The sequence below is a fragment of the Engraulis encrasicolus genome, chromosome 21, assembly GCF_034702125.1.
Source record: "Engraulis encrasicolus isolate BLACKSEA-1 chromosome 21, IST_EnEncr_1.0, whole genome shotgun sequence".
NCBI classification, from domain to species: domain Eukaryota; kingdom Metazoa; phylum Chordata; class Actinopteri; order Clupeiformes; family Engraulidae; genus Engraulis; species Engraulis encrasicolus.
In genome coordinates this window covers 18,474,400-18,494,399 of record NC_085877.1, presented here as the reverse complement: position 1 = coordinate 18,494,399, position 20,000 = coordinate 18,474,400, and the positions used below count along the sequence as shown (strand labels likewise).

At 44.2% G+C, this 20,000-nt stretch overlaps 1 protein-coding gene across 1 annotated transcript in view; it reads left to right on the top strand.

Moving 5' to 3' along the window:
- Positions 1-17,246, top strand: part of chrnb1 (cholinergic receptor, nicotinic, beta 1 (muscle)) — a 53,820-nt gene extending 36,574 nt beyond the window's left edge. Inside the window, exons 9-11 of the mRNA XM_063186330.1 lie at positions 1,493-1,668; positions 12,581-12,728; positions 14,067-17,246. Of these exons, the coding sequence (XP_063042400.1) occupies positions 1,493-1,668; positions 12,581-12,728; positions 14,067-14,204 (462 nt within the window). The 3' untranslated portion in view covers positions 14,205-17,246. The remainder of the gene's footprint in view (positions 1-1,492; positions 1,669-12,580; positions 12,729-14,066) is intronic.
- The last annotated feature ends 2,754 nt before the right edge of the window (positions 17,247-20,000 follow it).

The following is a 20,000-nucleotide window of genomic DNA, read 5'->3' as shown; positions in this document are numbered from 1 at the left end:
TCTCTCTCTCTCCTCTCTCCTTCTCTCTCTCTCTCTCTCTCTCTCTCTCTCTCTCTCTCTCTCTCTGTCACACACTCTCTCTCTCTCTCTCTCTCTCTCTCTCTCACACACACACACACACACACACACATTGTTAGTCTGCGTTTGTCTGTCAGAGAAAGAGCATTCAAGTTCACTCATTGACGGATAGGACCACAGACAGGTCTTCCTCTTATGAGATTTTGGTGAAGCAACTGGCATTAAGACCGGGTAATCTCGTCCTCTCTCTCTCTCTCTCTCTCTCTCTCTCTCTCTCTCTCTCTCTCTCTCTCTCTCTCTCTCTCTCTCTCTCTCTCTCTCTTTCTCTCTCTCCCTCTCTTTCTCCTGCTCTCTCTTATACAAAGTTAAATTAATTGCCATACCACACAGCACAACACACCAATTTGTAGTGGAGGGTGTTAAATTGAAATGAGTATTTGGAAAATGATTAAATGAATCAGCAAATTGTTCTCAGGGAAACCTGGAAGGTAGAAACAAAAACGAATGAAAGATCAATTTCAATCTTTATCTAGGAGTGGAAATAATTTCTGATGACTTCACCTTTTGCATTGATTTCTCCTTTTCTATATGCTCTCTCTACGTATTTCTTCTATTTAATCTTTAAAGGAGAATTTCGGCACGTTATCTTATCTGATTCTGGCCAAGGGATAATGGCTAAAGGGGACCCTGCGAGACATGTTCATGCGCACTGTGCAAAGTTGTTCAATTGCGCTGTTTTCAGCTGGTTTCAATAAAAGCGGGAGGCAGCGGGCATACATTTCACCTTCTATGAAGCTTTTAGCGTGTATCAAAATGCTTCGTAGTGAATTGGCTTGCTGTTTGGGCAGATACAACGAACCCCAATTGGTAATTTTAGCATTAGCTAGCACAGGCATTTGGAGATTTCAGAAATGGCGCACCTACCTCTCCCCACTTCCGTCTTCCACAGACGTCCTTAGAAATTCATCGCAGAAGTCATACATTATAGTAATCCATTTTCTTTTTGTCCACCAAAAACGACCCAAAGTATTCATTATGACTGGAAAAATTACATTTTTCATACATGAAAAGGGGGATCTTCTCCATGGTCTGCCATTTTGAGTATCCAGAAATAGCCATTTTTAGCTGTGAAAATGACTGTACTCGGGCCATACTAGAAAATATTAGTTTATTACTCAGTAGTCTTTCATGAAAAGATCAAATTTGGCAATAGACAGCCCAGTTTCAGTGAGCAGCATAGTTGCAGTACCTATTTTTGTACCATTTCCTGCACAGTGTACCTTTACGTTTTTGTTTTGAAAGAAAGTCCTAAGTGTACATTAGGCATAGCACAACGACTGCAAGATGGAACACCAAGTGAAGCACACCGCACATATTAATGCAAAATAAAGTATGTAAAAAGGCAAATGAAGTCCTCCTCCTACTCATTCTGCTCCTCCTCCTCCTCCTCCTCCTCTTTCTTCTCTCTCATCAGATCTTCATCCACCTGCTGCCCCCATACCTGGGCATGCGTAGGCCCAAGGTTGAGACGCCTCTGCACCTGTCCATGCCCAGCACCCCCAAGAAGACCACCTTCAACGCCATCAGTTACCATGCCGACGAGTACTTCATCCGCAAGCCCGCCACCATCATCTTCCCCAAGCCCAACAGGTGAGACGGGTTTGCAGGTTAGGGTGTCAGACTTGTAGCCCAAAGTTTGCTGGTTCGACTCCCAACCCGCTAGGTTGGTGGGGGGAGTAATTGACCAGGACTCTCCCCCACCCTCCTCCATGACTGAGGTATACTGAACATGTTACCGTCCTGCCGCACTACTCCCTTGGGGCGACATTGGGGGCTGCCCCCTTGCACGGGTGAGGCATAAATGCAATTCTGTTGTGTGCTGTGAGCACTGTGTGCTATGGAGTGCTGTGTCACATTGACAATGTGAGTTGGAGTTTACCAGTTAGGCTTTCACTTTCACCTCACAGTATAGTCCTCTTCACAGTATAGTCCTCTGTTATATAATTTCGGTTACACTTTACTTGACGCCGGTGTCATAAGCATGTCATCACAGTGACATAATAGTGTCATGACACAGTCATAGAAACGTCATAAACATCATGTCCATGTCATAAACATTAGCCTAATGTCACTTAAGGCCAACAGTCATAAAATGTTTATGTCATGGACATAATGTTTATGTCACATGCATAAAACTATCATGACACTATTATGACACTGTAATGACATGCTTATGACAACAGCGTCAGGTTAAGTGTTACCCACTTTACTTGATGCCGACGTCATACGCAAAACATGACAGTGCCATAATAGTGTCAAAGCAGTGTCTTGACACAGTCATGACTCAGAACATCATTGGCTGCCCTCTTCCATCTTTGGAGGGCCTATAGCACCCGCTGCCTAAAAAAGGCCAAGTGCATTCTGAGAGACACATCCCACTCAGGTCACAGTCTGTTTGAATTGCTGCCATCGGGCAGGAGATTCAGGTCCATTAAGACACGGACAAACAGACTGAAAAACAGTTTCTATGCAGCGGCCATCACAGAACTGAATTTTGATTACATACCATTCTTTTTATTCCATTTTTTTAATTTTTGCTTCAGCAAGGAATGCACAATGTCGTTGTGCTTGTCACAATGACAAATAAAAGATATTGTATTGTATTGTATTGTATTGTATAAACATACATATATCAATGTCATAAAGGTTTTATGGTCATGAAAAGGTGACATTGTTAAGGTTGTCTTTACCATAACAGAATGTCTCTTTATGGCAATAGTTATGAAATGTTAATGACATTACTGTGTTCCGCGGCACTGTTATGACCCTGTCATGTCATACCTATGATGCCGGCTTCAAGTAAAGTACTTTACTTGAAATTCCGCTTCCAACCAGTAGGCCGGTAAAAAAAGAAAACTTGGTTTGGATGCTTAGGTAGGAGAATTCCCGGCCAGTTTCAACATGAAGTTGTATTGCTTATGGTGCCCTTGACTCGTCAGTACCCAAGGACGTGGCTTTTGTTGTTGTCCTCTCTGGAATCCTAGCCTGTCAGCTCAGATGTTGTGCAACATCAGCAGACACCTTTCAACACAGCACATTTTTAGGATGACATTTGGAGTCTGTTAAGATGTTTAAAACACAGTTTCCACAGTTCACAGGTGACTGCAGTTTGTTTGAATAGATAAAACTGAAACGATTGGCTGTGGGCTACGCATATGCAGGGCCGCTGACAGCTTTGGCTGGTCCCGGGACAAGGACATCTGAAAGGGCACCAAACCCAATACATATAATGTAATGAGGATCCAATTCTGTCCCCCCTCTCTGCCTGGGCCCGGGTCAAGTGACCCCTTTGTCCCCCCTGTCAGTTTCCCTGCCTATATTCCAAATGACACGTTCGTAGTGCCCAATAAATGGCCATGGGCAATCGTAATCCACACCTTTCCTACAAGAAGTTGCATAGGCAGCCTCCAGATCGTACTTGTGAGATTGTCTGGTGTTAACCAGACAATGGCACCCCCAGTTATCAGGCTAGGATTTCGGAAAAAAAAACCTCAAGGGTAGCGTAAAGAAGACACATGCATGTTGAAATGTACAGTACACGGCCGACCCGGGTTCGATTCCTGGCCCGGGTCATTTGCCGACCCCTCCTCGTCTCTCTCCCCATTCACTTCCTGTCCACCTCTCATACTATCCTGTCAATAAAGTCGAAAAATACCAACAACAAAAAAAGGAAAAGGAAATGTACAGTACACATATTGTTTTAGCAGTACAGTGCATCAGACACAAGCTCTACAGCAGTAACAATTCTCTCTGATGTTTTGACATTGTGGACAATGGAATCAGGTAGCCAGTGTGTGCTGAGACCAGGGTTGCCAGATGAGGCCAATGATTTCCAGCCCAAAAAAATGGTCAAAACATTGATGTGTATGGCCAAAGAAAGTTCTTCTCTGCTAAATGCCATTTTTACCCACGGATGGCCATTCTAAGCAGCTAAATTGGGCGGGAAACCGCCCAATCTGGCAACACTTGCTGGGACTGACTTCATTAGGCACTGTGTACAAGAAAAAGGAAGTAAGATGGAGGGAATGATTTGATAAAAATGAGAGAGAGAGAGAAGACAGAACGAGAAAAGGGAAAAATGAAGAACAAACTGGAAGGCCAGCCTAATTTCAAATCCCAACACCCCGACACATATTCTCTCTCTCTCTCTCTCTCTCTCTCTCTCTCTCTCTCTCTCTCTCTCTCTCTCTCTCTCTCTCTCTCTTTCTCTCTCTCTCTCTCTCATTCACTCTCACTCACTCACTCACTCACTCACACACACACACACACACACATACACACACACACACACACACACACACACACACACACACACACACACACACACACACACACACACACACACACACACACCCTGCGCTCCTCCGCTACCATCTTACCAAGTGAATCACCTCATCAAGGGAATTAAAGTGTGCAGTCCTCGCCAAGAGACAAATGGAGAGAGTGAATGAGAACGTGTGTGTGTGTGTGTGTGTGTGTGTGTGTGTGTGTGTGTGTGTGTGTGTGTGTGTGTGTGTGTGTGTGTGTGTGTGTGTGTGTGTGTGTGTGTGTGTGTGTGTGTGTGTGTGTGTGTGTGTGTGTGTGTGCGCGTGTGTGTGCGTGTGTGTGCGTGTGTTAAGGAAGTCATCACTAAAATAATAATAATCAGCATAAACTGGGTCCGGCACGTTAGCCTAGGATGGAGTCTGGGCACCAAGCAGGGAGAGAGAGAGAGAGAGACAGAGAGAGAGAGAGAGAGAGAGACAGAGAGAGACAGAGACAGAGACAGAGACAAAGAGAATGGAAATAGAGAGAGAATGGGAGAGACACATAGAGAGAGGGGCCAAAGAGAGCAGAGAAGAGCAGAGCAAAGATGAAGGAGAGAGAGAGGAAAATAAAAATGGAGAGGAGGATGGAGAGTGAAAGAGTGGGGTAAAAGACAAGAAAGAGGGAGAGAGAGAGAGGAGCAGAGAGGATAGAGCGGGGGAAAGCAAGAAAGCTAGAAGAAAGAAGGGATAGGGGGATAAGAGGATTTTTGAGGCAGTAGGATGATCTCTCTGCACGTTCTCTCTCTCTCTCTCTCTTTCTCTCTCTCTCTCTCTCTCTCTCTCTCTCTCTCTCTCTCTCTCTCTCTCTCTCTCTCTCTCTCTCTCTCTCTCGTTCTCCCCCTCTGTCTCCCCCCCCCCCTCTCTCTCTCTCTCTCTCTCTCTAGTCCTTTCTGCTCCTCTTTAATTGCCTTTACGGGGGTTGGCCATGAGACCAGCAGTCATTCCTCTTTCCCAAATTACTCCCCTCTGATTGGCCAATTGGTCCTCCTCCTCCTCCTCCTCCTTCTCACCCTCACACCTCCTGGCCTGATGATGAATGAGGGATGAGGGGGTAGAAGTGTAGGAAGAATGAGGGTAGAGCAAGCAAAGAGAAAGAGGAAAAGAAAAAAAGATGGATGAGAGAGAGAGAGAGAGAGAGAGAGAGAGAGAGAGAGAGAGAGAGAGAGAGAGAGAGAGAGAGAGAGAGAGAGAGAGAGAGAGAGAGAGAGAGATGAGGTAAGGTGTAGTAGAGGAAAGAAATGACTGAGGAAGAGAATAAGAAGGAAATGGAAGTGATGATGATAGAGATGGATAGAGAGAGTTGAGGGGGGGAAAGAAAAGTAAAGGCACTGACGGATATAGGCTACCTGAAGTTGTGCTGCGCTGTGCTGCATTTTGCTGTGGCACTGTAGTCAGACGATACGGACTGTTTTAACAGTGGAATCAAAGGTAGAGGGAACTGATTTAAAAGATAAAGAAAGGGTGACAGAGAGAGAGAGAGAGTAGGAATGTAAAGACGCTGACAAATAGCTCTTCACACTGTTGTATTGTGTTAAGTCTTGTAGCTAAAATGGTCTATTTCTGGCCCTACCGTGGCTGATATGGTGGGGCACTCACCTGCTGCGCGGCCAACCCGGGTTCGATTCCCGGTCCGGGTCCTTTGCCGGCCCTTCCCCATCTCTCTCTTCCAGCTCACTTCCTGTCTTCGCTTCACTGTCCTGTCTAAGAAAAAACAATAAAGGCTTGCAAAGCCCACCAAACATACTTTAAAAAATGTCATTCAAAATGGCGAAGCAATGGAGAAGATTCGCCTTTTCATGTTGAAAAGTGCCATTTTCACAGTCAAAATGAATACTTTGAATTCGATGCATTCCTGTATTGATGCATTTGATGCATTCTGGAAGAAGGAAACTGCTTAAAAACTATTACACAGTGAAATGTTTATATTAAAGCTGAATCTAATCTTTCAATCAGTCAATCAATTAACCAGCTAATGATTGGAGACAGCTGGTCCACTTCAAGGGAGACTGGGCCAAGGATGACTGGAGCACACAGGATACGTTTTTCAGTTTTTTATTGTGGTGCGAGCAAGGCTAACGTTTCGACGTGGTGCACAGTGCGTAGAGTAACCAGCTAATGACTTAATCTTTGCCTACTGGCCAGTCAGTAAGTCTACTCATGAATCACTGTCCTGGTTGGGGTGCAGGGGCGGAGCGATAGGGAGGGCGAGCAGGGCACTTGCCCATGGGTCCAGGGCCCTGCCGTATTGGTGGTGAGGGCCCTATTGTAAGCTTGACAAGCTGTACAGGGGGCCCTGTAAGTGTCTTGCCCTGGGGCCCTGTGTGCAATTGTTCCACCTGTGTTGGGGTGAAATACTGTACTGGTATACTGTAGTAGGCTATGCATATGCAGTTATGCAGATTAGCTGTCAGGGGCTATGTTGCTGTCAGTGGGTATGTTGCTGTCAGTGGGTATGTTGCTGTCAGTGGGTATGTTGCTGTCAGTGGGTATGTTGCTGCTGGTTGGTGTAGTCATTCTCAAGGTGGAGATTTATGCTTGCTGGAGGGGTTTTCCCTGTAGAAAGCAATAATGCGGGATGCCACCGTTTCTCCATACACACACACACACACACACACACACACACACACACACACACACACACACACACACACACACACACACACACACACACACACACACACACACACACACACACACACACAGCACATGTACGTAGTTGTCTTATGGCTCTCTTGTGCCCTCTAGTGTTTCTAGGATGTAGTAAACTAAAGGAAGTCCTGTTTGAAGCTGAAGTTTTGAACATGCAAGTCCAGACTGTATAGTAGTGAGATATGCGAGGTAAATGACATATACGTTGTTGTTCTGGTATTTGAATGATTTTCTGTAGTGTCCTTGTTGAGTAGCCTATGAAACATTATTAGTAGGTATATGGTGGCAGTTGGAGTAGAGTAGTAGTAGCCTATTAGTTGTAGTAGTAGTAGTAGTAGTAGTAGTAGTAGTATTAGTAGTAGTAGTAATAGTAGAGGTAGTAGTAGTTATAGTAGAGGTAGTAGTAGTAAGTGAAAAAGTGAAAGCCCAACTGGGAAACTCCATCTCCCATTGTCATTGTGACACAACACTCCACAGCACACAAGTGTTCACTGCACACTGTACACAACGAAATTGCATTTATGCCTCACCCATGCAAGGGGCAGCCCCCAATGGCGCCCCAAGGGAGCAGTGCGGCGGGATGTTACCATGCTCAGGCTACCTCAGTCATGGAGGAGGATGGGGGAGAGCACTGATTAATTACTCCCCCCACCGGGAGTCGAGCCGGCAACCTTTGGGCTACAAGCATGACGCCCTATACAGTAGTAGTAGTAGGCATAGGTGTAGTAGTAGCAGTAGTAGTAATAGTAGTAGTAGTAGTAGTAGTCGTAGTAGTAGTCATAGTAGTAGTAGTAGTAGTAGTAGTAGTCGTAATAGTAGTAGTAGGCACAGTAGTACTAGCAGCAGTAGCAATGATGGTAGTCGTAGTAGTAGTAGCAGCAAAAATCATATAGAACTAGTTGAATCACTGGTGCCCTAGCACGATTGTAGGTTGTGGCAATAGCATCTTGGGTTTACATCGGAATTCAAGAAACATATAAATATTAGTAGGCTACAAGGTCCACAAATATTTGCTGGGTCAAAGAGGGTGCAGTAAAAAAATCTGTTAAAATTTTAAAACGTTATTGGTAATGGTAAAATTATACTGACAGGGAGCGATGAATCTGATTTACTATAATTGAGATCTGAAAAAGGGCTTCAGCTTGGATGTGGAGGTGGCAATCTTTAATGGCAGAGCGCGCGTGCGGTAGGTAGGGCATCTGAATGAATATTAATATAATCAATGCTGATCACCCAGACACTGACACTCCTGTATTAGACTGCAGTCTCCCTCCCTCCCTTCATTCTCTCTCTCTCTCTCTCTCTCTCTCTCTCTCTCTCTCTCTCTCTCTCTCTCTCTCTCTCTCTCTCTCTCTCTCTCTCTCTCTCTCTCTCTCTCAGTCCATCTATCCCTCCCTCTGTCAGAGGCGTTGCAGAGGTCAAACCTTCCTCCCTCATTCAGACACACACACAAACACACACACAGACACACACACACACACACACACACACACACACACACACACACACACACACACACGCACAGACTCACACGTACACACACACACACACGCACAGACTCACACGCGCACACACACACACACACACACACACACACACACACACACACACACACACACACACACACACACACGCACACACACATATACACACACACTAGAGGACTCCCTGCATTGTAAAAGCTGCTGTCTGTTCCCCTGAATACAAATGCATTGGTCTGAAAGTGTGTGTGTGTGTGTGTGTGTGTGTGTGTGTGTGTGTGTGTGTGTGTGTGTGTGTGTGTGTGTGTGTGTGTGTGTGTGTGTGTGTGTGTGTGTGTGTGTGTGTGTGTGTGTGTGTGTGTGCGTGCATGAGCGTGCGTGCGTGCGTGCGTGCGTGCGTGCGTGCGTGCGTACCTGTCTGTGTAGTTGCTGTAGTGTAGGCATTAGGTAAGGGAGTTGGAGAGGAGAGGAGAAGAGAGGAGAGGAGAGGAGAGGAGAGGAGAGGAGAGGAGAGGAGAGGACGGGAGAGGAGAGGAGAGGAGAGGAGAGGAGAGTGAGTTTGGAGCATTGCAGAGTCACAATGCCCTCTGCTGGAAAGATGGTGGAAGTACAATAACTGGCCATGTCAGCTCATTGTGTGTGTGTGTCCGTGCGTCCGTGCGTTCATGACAGGCATGTGCACTCCAATACGGCAGGGGAGGCTGTGCCTCACCTGTCTCTTCTAGACTTCATGAGAATGATGAGATGCAGTAAATGTGAATAATAGTAACAATAATAACTACTGTTTTCGAGCATATTTACCATAACTACCATTTGTGCAGTATTTAAACAGTTTCAATCATTTTCAATCTTTTTTGTGGCCAAAACCGCACTATTTTCCCACCTCCTGCTCAGAATACACTGAATTTGGGGCAACTCCCGAGTTGGCCTCACCGCAGATTGCGCAATCCCTCAGTAACAAGCTTCAGCGCATGCGCCATTTTGCTCGTTCTGTGTATGCAATTCGTAATATTGTATTAAACGTTTTTATACACTTAACAGAAATATGTATGGTGTGCCCACATTTTCCTGATATTTGTTTTCACTATTTTCTACGTGTGATTATCATTTCTTTACTCTGAGCGCTTTGGCATAACCCCATTGAAAAATAGAGTAGTGCGGCGAGCAACACATTGGCCTCACCCTCATTCTGCCGTTGAGTCTAGCCAGAGAGAGTTTAGATTGGTCTAGCTTTGTCAGTGACGTCATAGCGCCACTATATGAAGTTCAATACAGTCAGTCATTAGTGTTGGCTAGCTTGTTCACGTTGACTGCTACCATCGAAGTGGATTTCATAACGAAACTAAGATCATTCTCAAAGTTGGATTTCCAAGGGAAACAAGACGTGATAAAGTGGACGACCGACACCAGAGCTGAGGAAATTGTTTCAGGAGATTGGACAGAATATTATTTGATTATTTCACAGTGAGTGGTACAACCGAAAAGACTGGCTATGTGGAGTGGGGGGCAACAAGCAAAACAACGTTAGCAGTTTGCTAGCTGGGTTGGATATGTCAAACCGTGAGAATATTATTGCGAGAAGCCCTGTAATCAAGACAGCATTTCAAGGTAAGGAAATTTGATAATTACATTTGCCCGCCGTGGCGTTGACTTGGGTCTAAGTTTTATTTGATTTTGTCAAGATGAAGGAAGAGTTGTTTGAAAAATAGTTCGGTTGCATTGGTTTTACAGTAGCTATGTTTCACATATGCATTTCAGGCGTAATCTTAACCTGCAACTAGTGAGAATGTTTTGAATGACATAGCAATGGCTACATGTCTCAAAGAATAATTCATCACGAGTGATGTTGGCAACAGAACGAACTAGGGGTTGTGGGTTCCTGGATTTTGGTTTGGTTTGCAGCTGTGTGTTCACTTTGCCAGTCCCAGTATGCCCAAGTGATAACGTTGCTTGCTATCCTAACGAGGCAGTTTAAAATGATAATAATCAACGCTGTATAATACACGCTTTGAGGTTCGGCTCGTCTGACATTCTTTGAAATGTCCATCCTCGAGATGAACGACTGTGGAATATTTCAGCGTCATTGTCTATTGTTTAGCCTATAGTATTTAGGTTGAGTTTGGGTCCGCAGTGGTATGATGTGGATGAGTGGGATAGTTGACGGTTCTCAGGAGGAGTGTCCTCAAATGACGCACCATGTCGTGCCTATTTTCTGTCTACTCTAGTCTTTTCTACCGGAGGTGGTAGCTGTCCATGATCACGGCCACGTCTGGCTTCATTATCTATTTCACAGGCTACCAGAAGGATCATCCCGGTGGGGTGATATTCTGTTGTTGAATGCATAATGTGAATTGTTGCTGTGTAAGCGGTAGCCTATTACAACGCAAGCATCGGATCTGTAGGCCTATTTTCGAGTGGTGGAGTGAAAGGAACGCTGATAAGCAGACCTCAAAATTCACCATAAGAGCATTTTTGTCCAAAATGCTCGTGTGGCTTGGGGTTATCAGCGTCCCCTCTTTCAAAGACCAGAAAACACTGAGAATGGCCTTGTATCTTGACGGCCTATAAAAATACAGTATAATCCTGGACACATATCGCGTCTGATCTGAATGTGGTGTCCACCTTTCTAACAGACATATTGGTGTAGGGAGGAGGAGTAGGCCTAGCAGGCCTAGTAGCGCAGCCTGTGCAGTAGGTAGCCTAGGTAGAACTAAACGTGACTCTGCCGCCAGTTATATGGTGAACTTGACTCAAACTTGTTAAATGGCACTGTCCCACCGTTGTTTACCCACGCCCCCTGCGCCAACGCCGAGTCTGGACCACTGAATCCTGTGTGTGTGTGTGTGTGTGTGTGTGTGTGTGTGTGTGTGTGTGTGTGTGTGTGTGTGTGTGTGTGTGTGTGTGTGTGTGTGTGTGTGTGTGAGTGAGAGTGAGAGAGAGATATCTCTAATGGCATTTTCTCTAAATGCAGTATGTTTTAATATGTAGGCCTACCTTATGTTCAGAAAGCGACATATGAAACTTATAGGTATTTGGCAAATATTGATAAGTCACTGCCTCACCAGCCATAAAGCTGACCACACGTTACTGGTTCATGACTATGGATGTTTTTACCTTTTGCATAAACATCACTCCATAAATCCCTCTCTTCCTCTTCATTGGTCCTTACCACCCCCTCCCCTCATGTCCCCTCTCCCCGTACTTTCTCCTCTTGCAACCTCCAGTCCAGGGCAAATTAAACAACTAAGTGACCTGTGCCTAAAATTGATATGGATAACTCCAGATACATGCATTATTTCCCCCCAAAGTGCATTATTAAACTTAATTTTGGTTGTGTCTATATGACTCATTTCATATCCACAGTGTTGTCTTGCTTTAAGAGAAGTCAAAAGAGGGAGCATGTCGCTAAGCTAGTGAAAGTCAATGGATCCGTGTAGCTACACGGATCCATTGACTTTCACTAGCTTAGCGACATATTCCCTCTTTTAACTCGTCTTAAAGCAAGACAACGCTTAACATGAAAAATAAGACACTCTACCACCTTTATAAACCCCAGCCAACAATTTTAACTGTATTAAGCCTCAAAATAGTGGCATACCCCTTTAATGCCAGAAGTATCATGTAGGGGGTAGACAGCCAACTGAGCTTTCATTGATATATCCTACCACTGTTTGACTCTATCACGAATTCAACAAGGAAGTTCAGAAGATCATCCCTCTCAGCTGTGTAAATATTGCATCGTGCACACGTAAGACAGTCGTTGAAGTTGTATTCACAGGAAAACATTTCCCTAGCCTGATTATCATCGACGTTCAAATCTCTTCAAGACTTGGTCTGACCAAGACCATAACAATTAAGATTTCCCAAACGGCATGGTTGAACTGCCTCCCTTGGTTTGCTTATGGCTGTTTGCTTCCCGACAAAGTGAAAGGAGTTCCCAATTTTGCGGGAACTCAGAAAGTACTTGCATTGCTCTTGACCTGACTAGTTGCAACACCGAAGGTGCTGCGTCACTAGGAGGGCGCGGCCTGGCTAACATTTCCCATAATCCTCCTTGTGTTCCAGGTACCAGCCAGAGGGCATGTGCACGGACATGAGGAAGTTCATTGAGGGGCCGAGCGAGTACCTGACTCTGCCTCCAGAGCTCAAGACGGCCATCAGCGCCATCACCTACATTGCCGAGCAGCTGCAGGCTGAGAAAGACTATGAGGCGGTAAGTAGAATTCAATATATTTTTTAAAAGTGGTAGCACTTAGCGTGATGCCGGCGCTATACGTATGTCATCAGTGCCGTAACAGTGTCGTAAAGCGGTCATGCATGTGTCATAAACATTTCTGTATGTCAATGTCATAAACATTTTATGACTGTCATTCAAGAGTACACATACTTGCAAAATGTATATGACATTCTGTTATGCTAAAGACAGCCCTAACAATGTCAACTTTTCATGACCATGAAACGTTTATGAACGTTTATGACATTGATGTAATGTTTATGACTCATCCATCACAGTATCACGACACTGTTTTGAAACTGTTATGACACCGTTAGGCTATGTCATACATATGACGCCAGCATCAAGTAAAGTGTAACCAAAGTTTTTTTTAAACTTCAATAAAAAAAATCCACAATAAAAAGGAAGAAAGTACGGTTAAAAGGTGGGGGGCACCACTTAAACAAACAACACATTGTCCAGGTTGGGATGGGCAAAAGAAGTTTGGAATTTTTGAGGAGCTAGGATTAGGCTTAGGGCCAAGTACAATACTCTTACATGTAGTACAGCACCCGATGGTACCTCTCTCATAGATCAATTTGTTGTGAGAAATCTGTTGATTGCTCAGAGACAGAAAACATGTAGGCTATTTGATTTACATCCACCAGTGATGAAAGTCAAAGGAACTTTGTGAAATTGAATATACACCGGGTATCTGCAGATGGGAAGTGAGTGTGATTTTTCAAGTACAAGTAGGCCTACTGATTAAAGAATCCCCTGTTAATGAGTATGGACAGTGGTGGAGACATGCATACGCAATGGTATTTTGCATGTTGAAAGTGGATGAAATTCTCCTTTAAACGTTTCAAAAAGCCTCAGCCGTTCATTAAGCCTATCTGTTTTATGTCTCTGTCTATGCGAAAGATGCTTTCTACTTTTCTTTCTCTTGTATTGATTTCATGCTTTTGTTCTCATTTCATCTGTTTTTATACTTTCATGTTTGTTTAGTACATCAGACTACCTCTGTATATGAAATGTGCTAAACAAATGTGTTTAACTTGACTTTCTTTGTAAGTGTAATTTCTCTGCATCTAGCTAATTCCCTATCCTGCTTTTATTTTCCTACTCCTTTCCTTCTTCTTCTTCTTCTTCTTCTTCTTCTTCTTCTTCTTTTTCTTCTTCTTCTTCTTCTTCTTCTTCTTTTTCTTCTACTACTACTACTACTACTACTCCTTTCCTTCTTTCTTCTTCTTCTTCTTCTTCTTCTTCTTCTTCTTCTTCTTCTTCTTCTTCTCCGCCTCCTCTTCTTCTTCCTCTTCTTCCCTCTATCCATCTCAGCTGAAGGAAGACTGGCAGTATGTTGCCATGGTAGTGGACCGCCTCTTCCTGTGGATCTTCCTGATCTTCACCACCGTGGCCACTCTGGCCATCTTTGCCTACGCCAGCACCAACACTACACCCAGCAACCCTTTTTAATTGTGACACTCCTAGTCCCGTCCCTTCCCCTTTCTTCCTGTCCTGCAGCCAATCCACTTTCAGAAAGGCCCTGTCCTTCAAATTCCTGCAGAGGATGACCCACGGCTTGTTTTTCGTTTCAGCACCAACACTACACCCAGCAACCCCTTTTGACCCGTTGATGCCTAAAGCACCTGCAAAAACCGTGTGCTGAATGCCTAAGCCCTTGTTGGGGCAGTTGCCCTCAGCCAATGAAAACCTAAATATCTTCACCTCTGATGCACATAAAAACATGAAACATGATTGCATTCAAACCCCAAGACCCTCATCTTGCATGGGAATGTGTTCATTTAGCTGTAACATACCCATATTTTTATTTAAAAAGCTAAAATCTCAAGAGCCTGAATGCAGCATACATGTGTCTCCAGGCACCAAAGGTCAAACAACATACAGTGCCCTCCATAATTATTGGCACCCCTGCTTGAGATGTGTTTTTTAGCTTCCAATTATTTTATTTTTTTTCTAAATAATATGGGACCTTAATGGAAAAAAGAGAAAAATCCAACCTTCAATACAAGTGCATTTATTCAGTGGGGAAAAAATCCCACATAAAGAAATAATTATTTGACATCAAATAATGTGTGTCACAATTATTAGCACCCCTGGTGTCAATATTTTGTACAACCCCCTTTTGCCAACAAAACAGCACCTAATCTTCTCCTATAATGTTTCACAAGATGGGAAAAGACAGAAAGAGGGATCTTCAGCCATTCCTCTTTGCAGAATCTCTCTAAATCATCCAGAGACCTGGGTCCTCTCCTCTGTACTCTCCTCTTCAGCTCACCCCACAGGTTCTCAATGGGGTTGATGTCAGGGGACTGAGATGGCCATGGGAGGAGCTTGATTTTGTGTCTGGTGAACCATTTCTGTGTAGATTTGGCCATATGTTTAGGGTCATTGTCTTGCTGAAAGACCCAGTGACGACCCAGCTTCAGCTTTCGGGCAGAGGGCAACAGATTTTGATTTAAAATGTCCTGGTATTTCAAAGCATTCATGATGCCATGCACCCTAACAAGGTTCCCAGGGCCTTTGGAAGCGAAACAGCCCCACAACATCACTGACCCACCCCCATACTTCACAGTGGGTATGAGGTGCTTTTCAGCATGCGCATCTTTCGTGGTACGCCAGACCCACTTAGAGTGTTTGTTGCCAAAAAGCTCAATCTTGGTCTCATCTGACCAAAGCACACGGTCCCAGTTGAAGCCCCAATACCGCTTGGCGAACTCCAGACGCTTGCGTTTATGATTCTGAGTGAGGAAAGGTTTTCTCCGTGCATGCCTCCCAAACAGCTTGTTGGCGTGTAGACAGCGCCTGATGGTTGATTTGGAGACTTTGTGACCCCAGGATGCTACCATTTGTTGTAATTCTGTAACTGAGCTTTGGAGATCTTTTGATTTCTCTTACCATCCTCCTCACTGTGCGTGGTGGCAAAATAAACTTGGGTCCTTGTCCAGGCTTGTTTACCACTGTTCCAGTTGTTTTGAACTTCTTAATTATTCCTCTCACAGTGGATATGGGCAGCTGCAGTTGAGTGGCAATCTTCTTGTAGCCTCTGCCTGACCTGTGAAGGTCGACGCACATCTGCCTCACTTGTATGCTGTGTTACTTTGTCTTTCCCATGTTTAAGAGTGGATAAGAGAAATGGCCTCGGTGTCACGTCATATTTATACCCCAGGGAAACAGGAAGTGATGAATTACTAATTAAATGTTCCTACATACTCTGGTAAACTTTGTAAACTACTGTAGAAATGACAGAAATGCTTCAATTATATTTATTTCCTGGGAATTGGTAAGGGTGCCAATAATTGTGGAACAGGTGATTTAATGAAAAATAATTATTTTTTAGTCAGGGATTTTTTTATTTTCTTACGATTCATTTGAGTTGAAGGCTACATTTTCCTACAATTTTCAGTGTGACAGTATTCTTCTGCAATAAACACTGAATTTATTTTAAGGCTTTTAACACATCTCAACCAGGGGTGCCAATAATTATGGAGGGCACTGTACGAGTCATCAGGCTAAAATGGGTTAATTGGCCAATGACACTCCTTGTCCCTCCTTTCTTCCTGTCCTGCAATCAATCCACTTTCGGAAGGCGCTGTCCTTTAGATTCCTACAGAAGATGACTCTGTTGGCCTGTTTTTCGTTCCTTAAACTGTCGCATGTGGGTAGCTGTCAGTAGGCCTTGTCAATCTATCATGTGCAGGCTAAGCATACCTGCTTTCGTTGATGCATGCAATGAAATACCCAGACACAGTGGCACGACATGGATGTACGTATGCACATGCCACACACACACACACAAGGCATGAGTGCATATGGTACAAGTTATCACATACACAAAAACAAACTGCAAGCTCAGACTTGTCGATGTAAAAACGCTCTACCACTTGGCCACAACTAAAGGTAGTACGGGGTGTATGACATTACATTACATTACATTACAATGCATTTAGCAGCTTTATAACCAAAGCGACTTTCAAAAGAGGACATAATCACAGCCAACATCACAAGCAAATACAAAGTGCAAAATGACAACTTCTGATCAAACCCAGTAACTTCCTAAGGAACAAAAAGGGGTGTGATGACATATCCATGTAATTAATGTAAGATGCTTGTGAAAGGTAGGGCAAATAAATTATAAAGGGGTCATTCACATCGTAGGAATATGAATACTGTAACGAAATTGTATGCACCATAGACTATTTGTCAAGTGTCTCTGACACTGACTCTGACAGCTTTATTACAGTAGGTGTAACCTCTTGGTAGTTGTAAAGCAAGGGGCCTATGCAGCAAGAAATTGTAAAATATAACATAAAAGTATACACATAAGAAGTATTCAAGTTTGCCCGAGGTGTGAAGCACAGACAGCAGAAGCCTTTTCTAATATTTTTTTTGTGTTGAAGTATTTGAGTACTGTACTGTATTTTGTGTACTCTAGTGGTTAGATAATGTCTTGGTTTGTTTTGATGAATAAAGTTGGTTTGTTTGAGATATACTGTATATGAGCTTGTGTGTGTGTACCTGAGAGTGTGCGTACATGTGTGTGTGCGTGCGTGTATGCCCATGAGCTCACAACCAGTCATGGTGTGGCAGACTATAAAAAACAAAGGTGCAACATTACATATCTGTATGATCGTATCTGTGCATTCGCTGTGCGTGCGTGCGTGCGTGTGGCACAGAGATACACATACGTCTTTGAATCTATATGGGTGTGGGTGTGAAGTTTTTACACCTTGATATTTTAGTGCATTGTCTTGCGTGCAGCGCTATGCCGCGGTACAGTGGCAAATCCTGGCCACCAGCTGTATCAACAGGCCCGGGAATTCTCATTAAAAATCTGACACCCACATACGTTCAGATACACTCACACGCACACATGCACACACACGCACACACACAGACACACACACACACACACACACACACACACACACACACACACACACACACACACTCATGTGCACACTAATGTGAGTACTCACACATACAAATGCATGCAGACACATGCAACCGCATACACACTGGCACCCGCACATCCCATGCTCACTACACAGGCCTGGACTGGTATTCGGGCATACAGGGCATATCCAGTGTTGCCAGATGTGTCTGATCAAATCCCGCCCAAAAGGTTCTAAAAAACACACCAAAATGCGCTAAATTCCGCCCAAATTCAACAAATTACATTGACTTCTATGAGCCCAAAACGGCTGGAAAAAAACGCCAAATGGTCAATTTTTCCCGTTTTTACCCGCAGACGCTCATTCCAAGTAGCCCAATTGGCGGGCACCCGCCCAATCTGGCATACAGGGCATATCCCGATGGACCGACAATCGTCATGAGCTGATACTGTTGTTTTTTTTAACCAATTTCCAAGATTGGTCCATAGTTTGTGCTATCAAAAATGACAGGCCTTTTTTGGTCCTAGTTCAGTTACATACATTATACAAGTGCATTCATACAACTACATTAGTGTGTAGGCACACACACAAACACACACCCACACCCACACTCACCCATAAGGACACGAAAACACACACGCACACGCACACACACACACGCGCGCACACACACACACACTCGTTTATGTTGTTTATGTGAGGACAGGGGGGGCACACCTGTCATTTAGGGCTTGTTGTACATTAGCGTTTTGTTTTTGAACAGAAGATCAGAGAAGGAGAAATATCAAAGGCCTAGAGGCGAGGCACCTGCACAATGCAAGATATGTGACCTGCTGGCATTCAAACACAAAGACACACATAGACACACTCATGCACACACACACACACACACACGCACATGCACGCGTGCACGGACACACACACACACACACACACACACACACACACACACACACACACAGAGGCGCGCACACACACACACACACACATTGTGCAAAGCATGGTGGCTGCCGTATCAGCTACTGTGTTGGCTTCAGTCGCTGAAGAGCGTATGTGTTTGTGTGTTTGTGTGTTGCATATGTTTTCTGCTGTTACACATAAGTTAGGAAATGGATCGCACTCAGTTTTTTTTCTTCTTTCTTGTTGTTTTCTTTTTATTTGAACATTGCAGGTGTGACACTGTATATTATATATATATAATTTAATAATAGTGCAGTATAGGAGCGTAGTACTACTGTATAGCAGTTAAGTCTTTTGAATGACTATTACCTATTTTTTATTATTATTACAGCATTCCGCTGGTGAAACCGCTCACATTTTAACCTAGCCTGCTCAGGTGTGAGCAACATCGCAGTTCGAGCCACACCAGGGGTGCGTTTCTCAAAAACGTAGTCGTTAGCCAGTCAGCAACTTATAGGTAGTTTCCAATGGGAAATTGCATTGCACACAACAAAGTACCTAACATAGTTAGCAACTATGGTTTCGAGAAATGCAGCCCAGAAGAAGAAGTGTGTGTATAGTGGACTAATTATCAAGCCAGGCTACAGGTCGCGAGCGGCCAGACCGCATTGCCCCATGCATCAGGCATCGCCATCCCCTAATGCAGATGACATAGTGTTTACTTGCAACATGCTGCATGTTTGTGATTGTCCCAAGCCAAACATGGTGTGCATGCTCAAACTCAGATTTGGATCTGGTCCGACCACAGACAGCACCGCTAATTCGCCTTTGCTAGCACTATGTGTTATGTGAGCACGCACAAACATGTGTGTATGTACACACAAAAACACACACACGTGCGCACACACACACACACACACAGAATTATCACCACCATCCAGATTTGGTAGCACTATTTGTTATGTGTTCACACATGCGCACACATATACACACATACACACACACACACATAGAATTATCACCACCATCTAGATTTGGTAGCACTATTTGTACTGTATGTGTTCACACATGCACACGTACACGTACACACACACACACACACACACACACACACACACACACACACACTCACACACAAGGACATGCAAACACACACGGACATGCAAACACACACAGACACACACACACACACACACACACACACACACACACACACACACACACACACACACACACACACACACACACACACACTGTGTACTGTTTGCTATGTGGCATTGGCTGTGGCTATTGTGGAGTGATATGGCATTTGGTTATGGCCAAGCACTGTGTTCTCTGGATAACACCACTAGTTCTTTATCTGTAACTTAATCTGATATGAAATTAACTGTGTGTGTGTGTCTGTGTGTGTGTGTGTGTGTGTGTGTGTGTGTGTGCGTGTGTGTGTGTGTGTGTG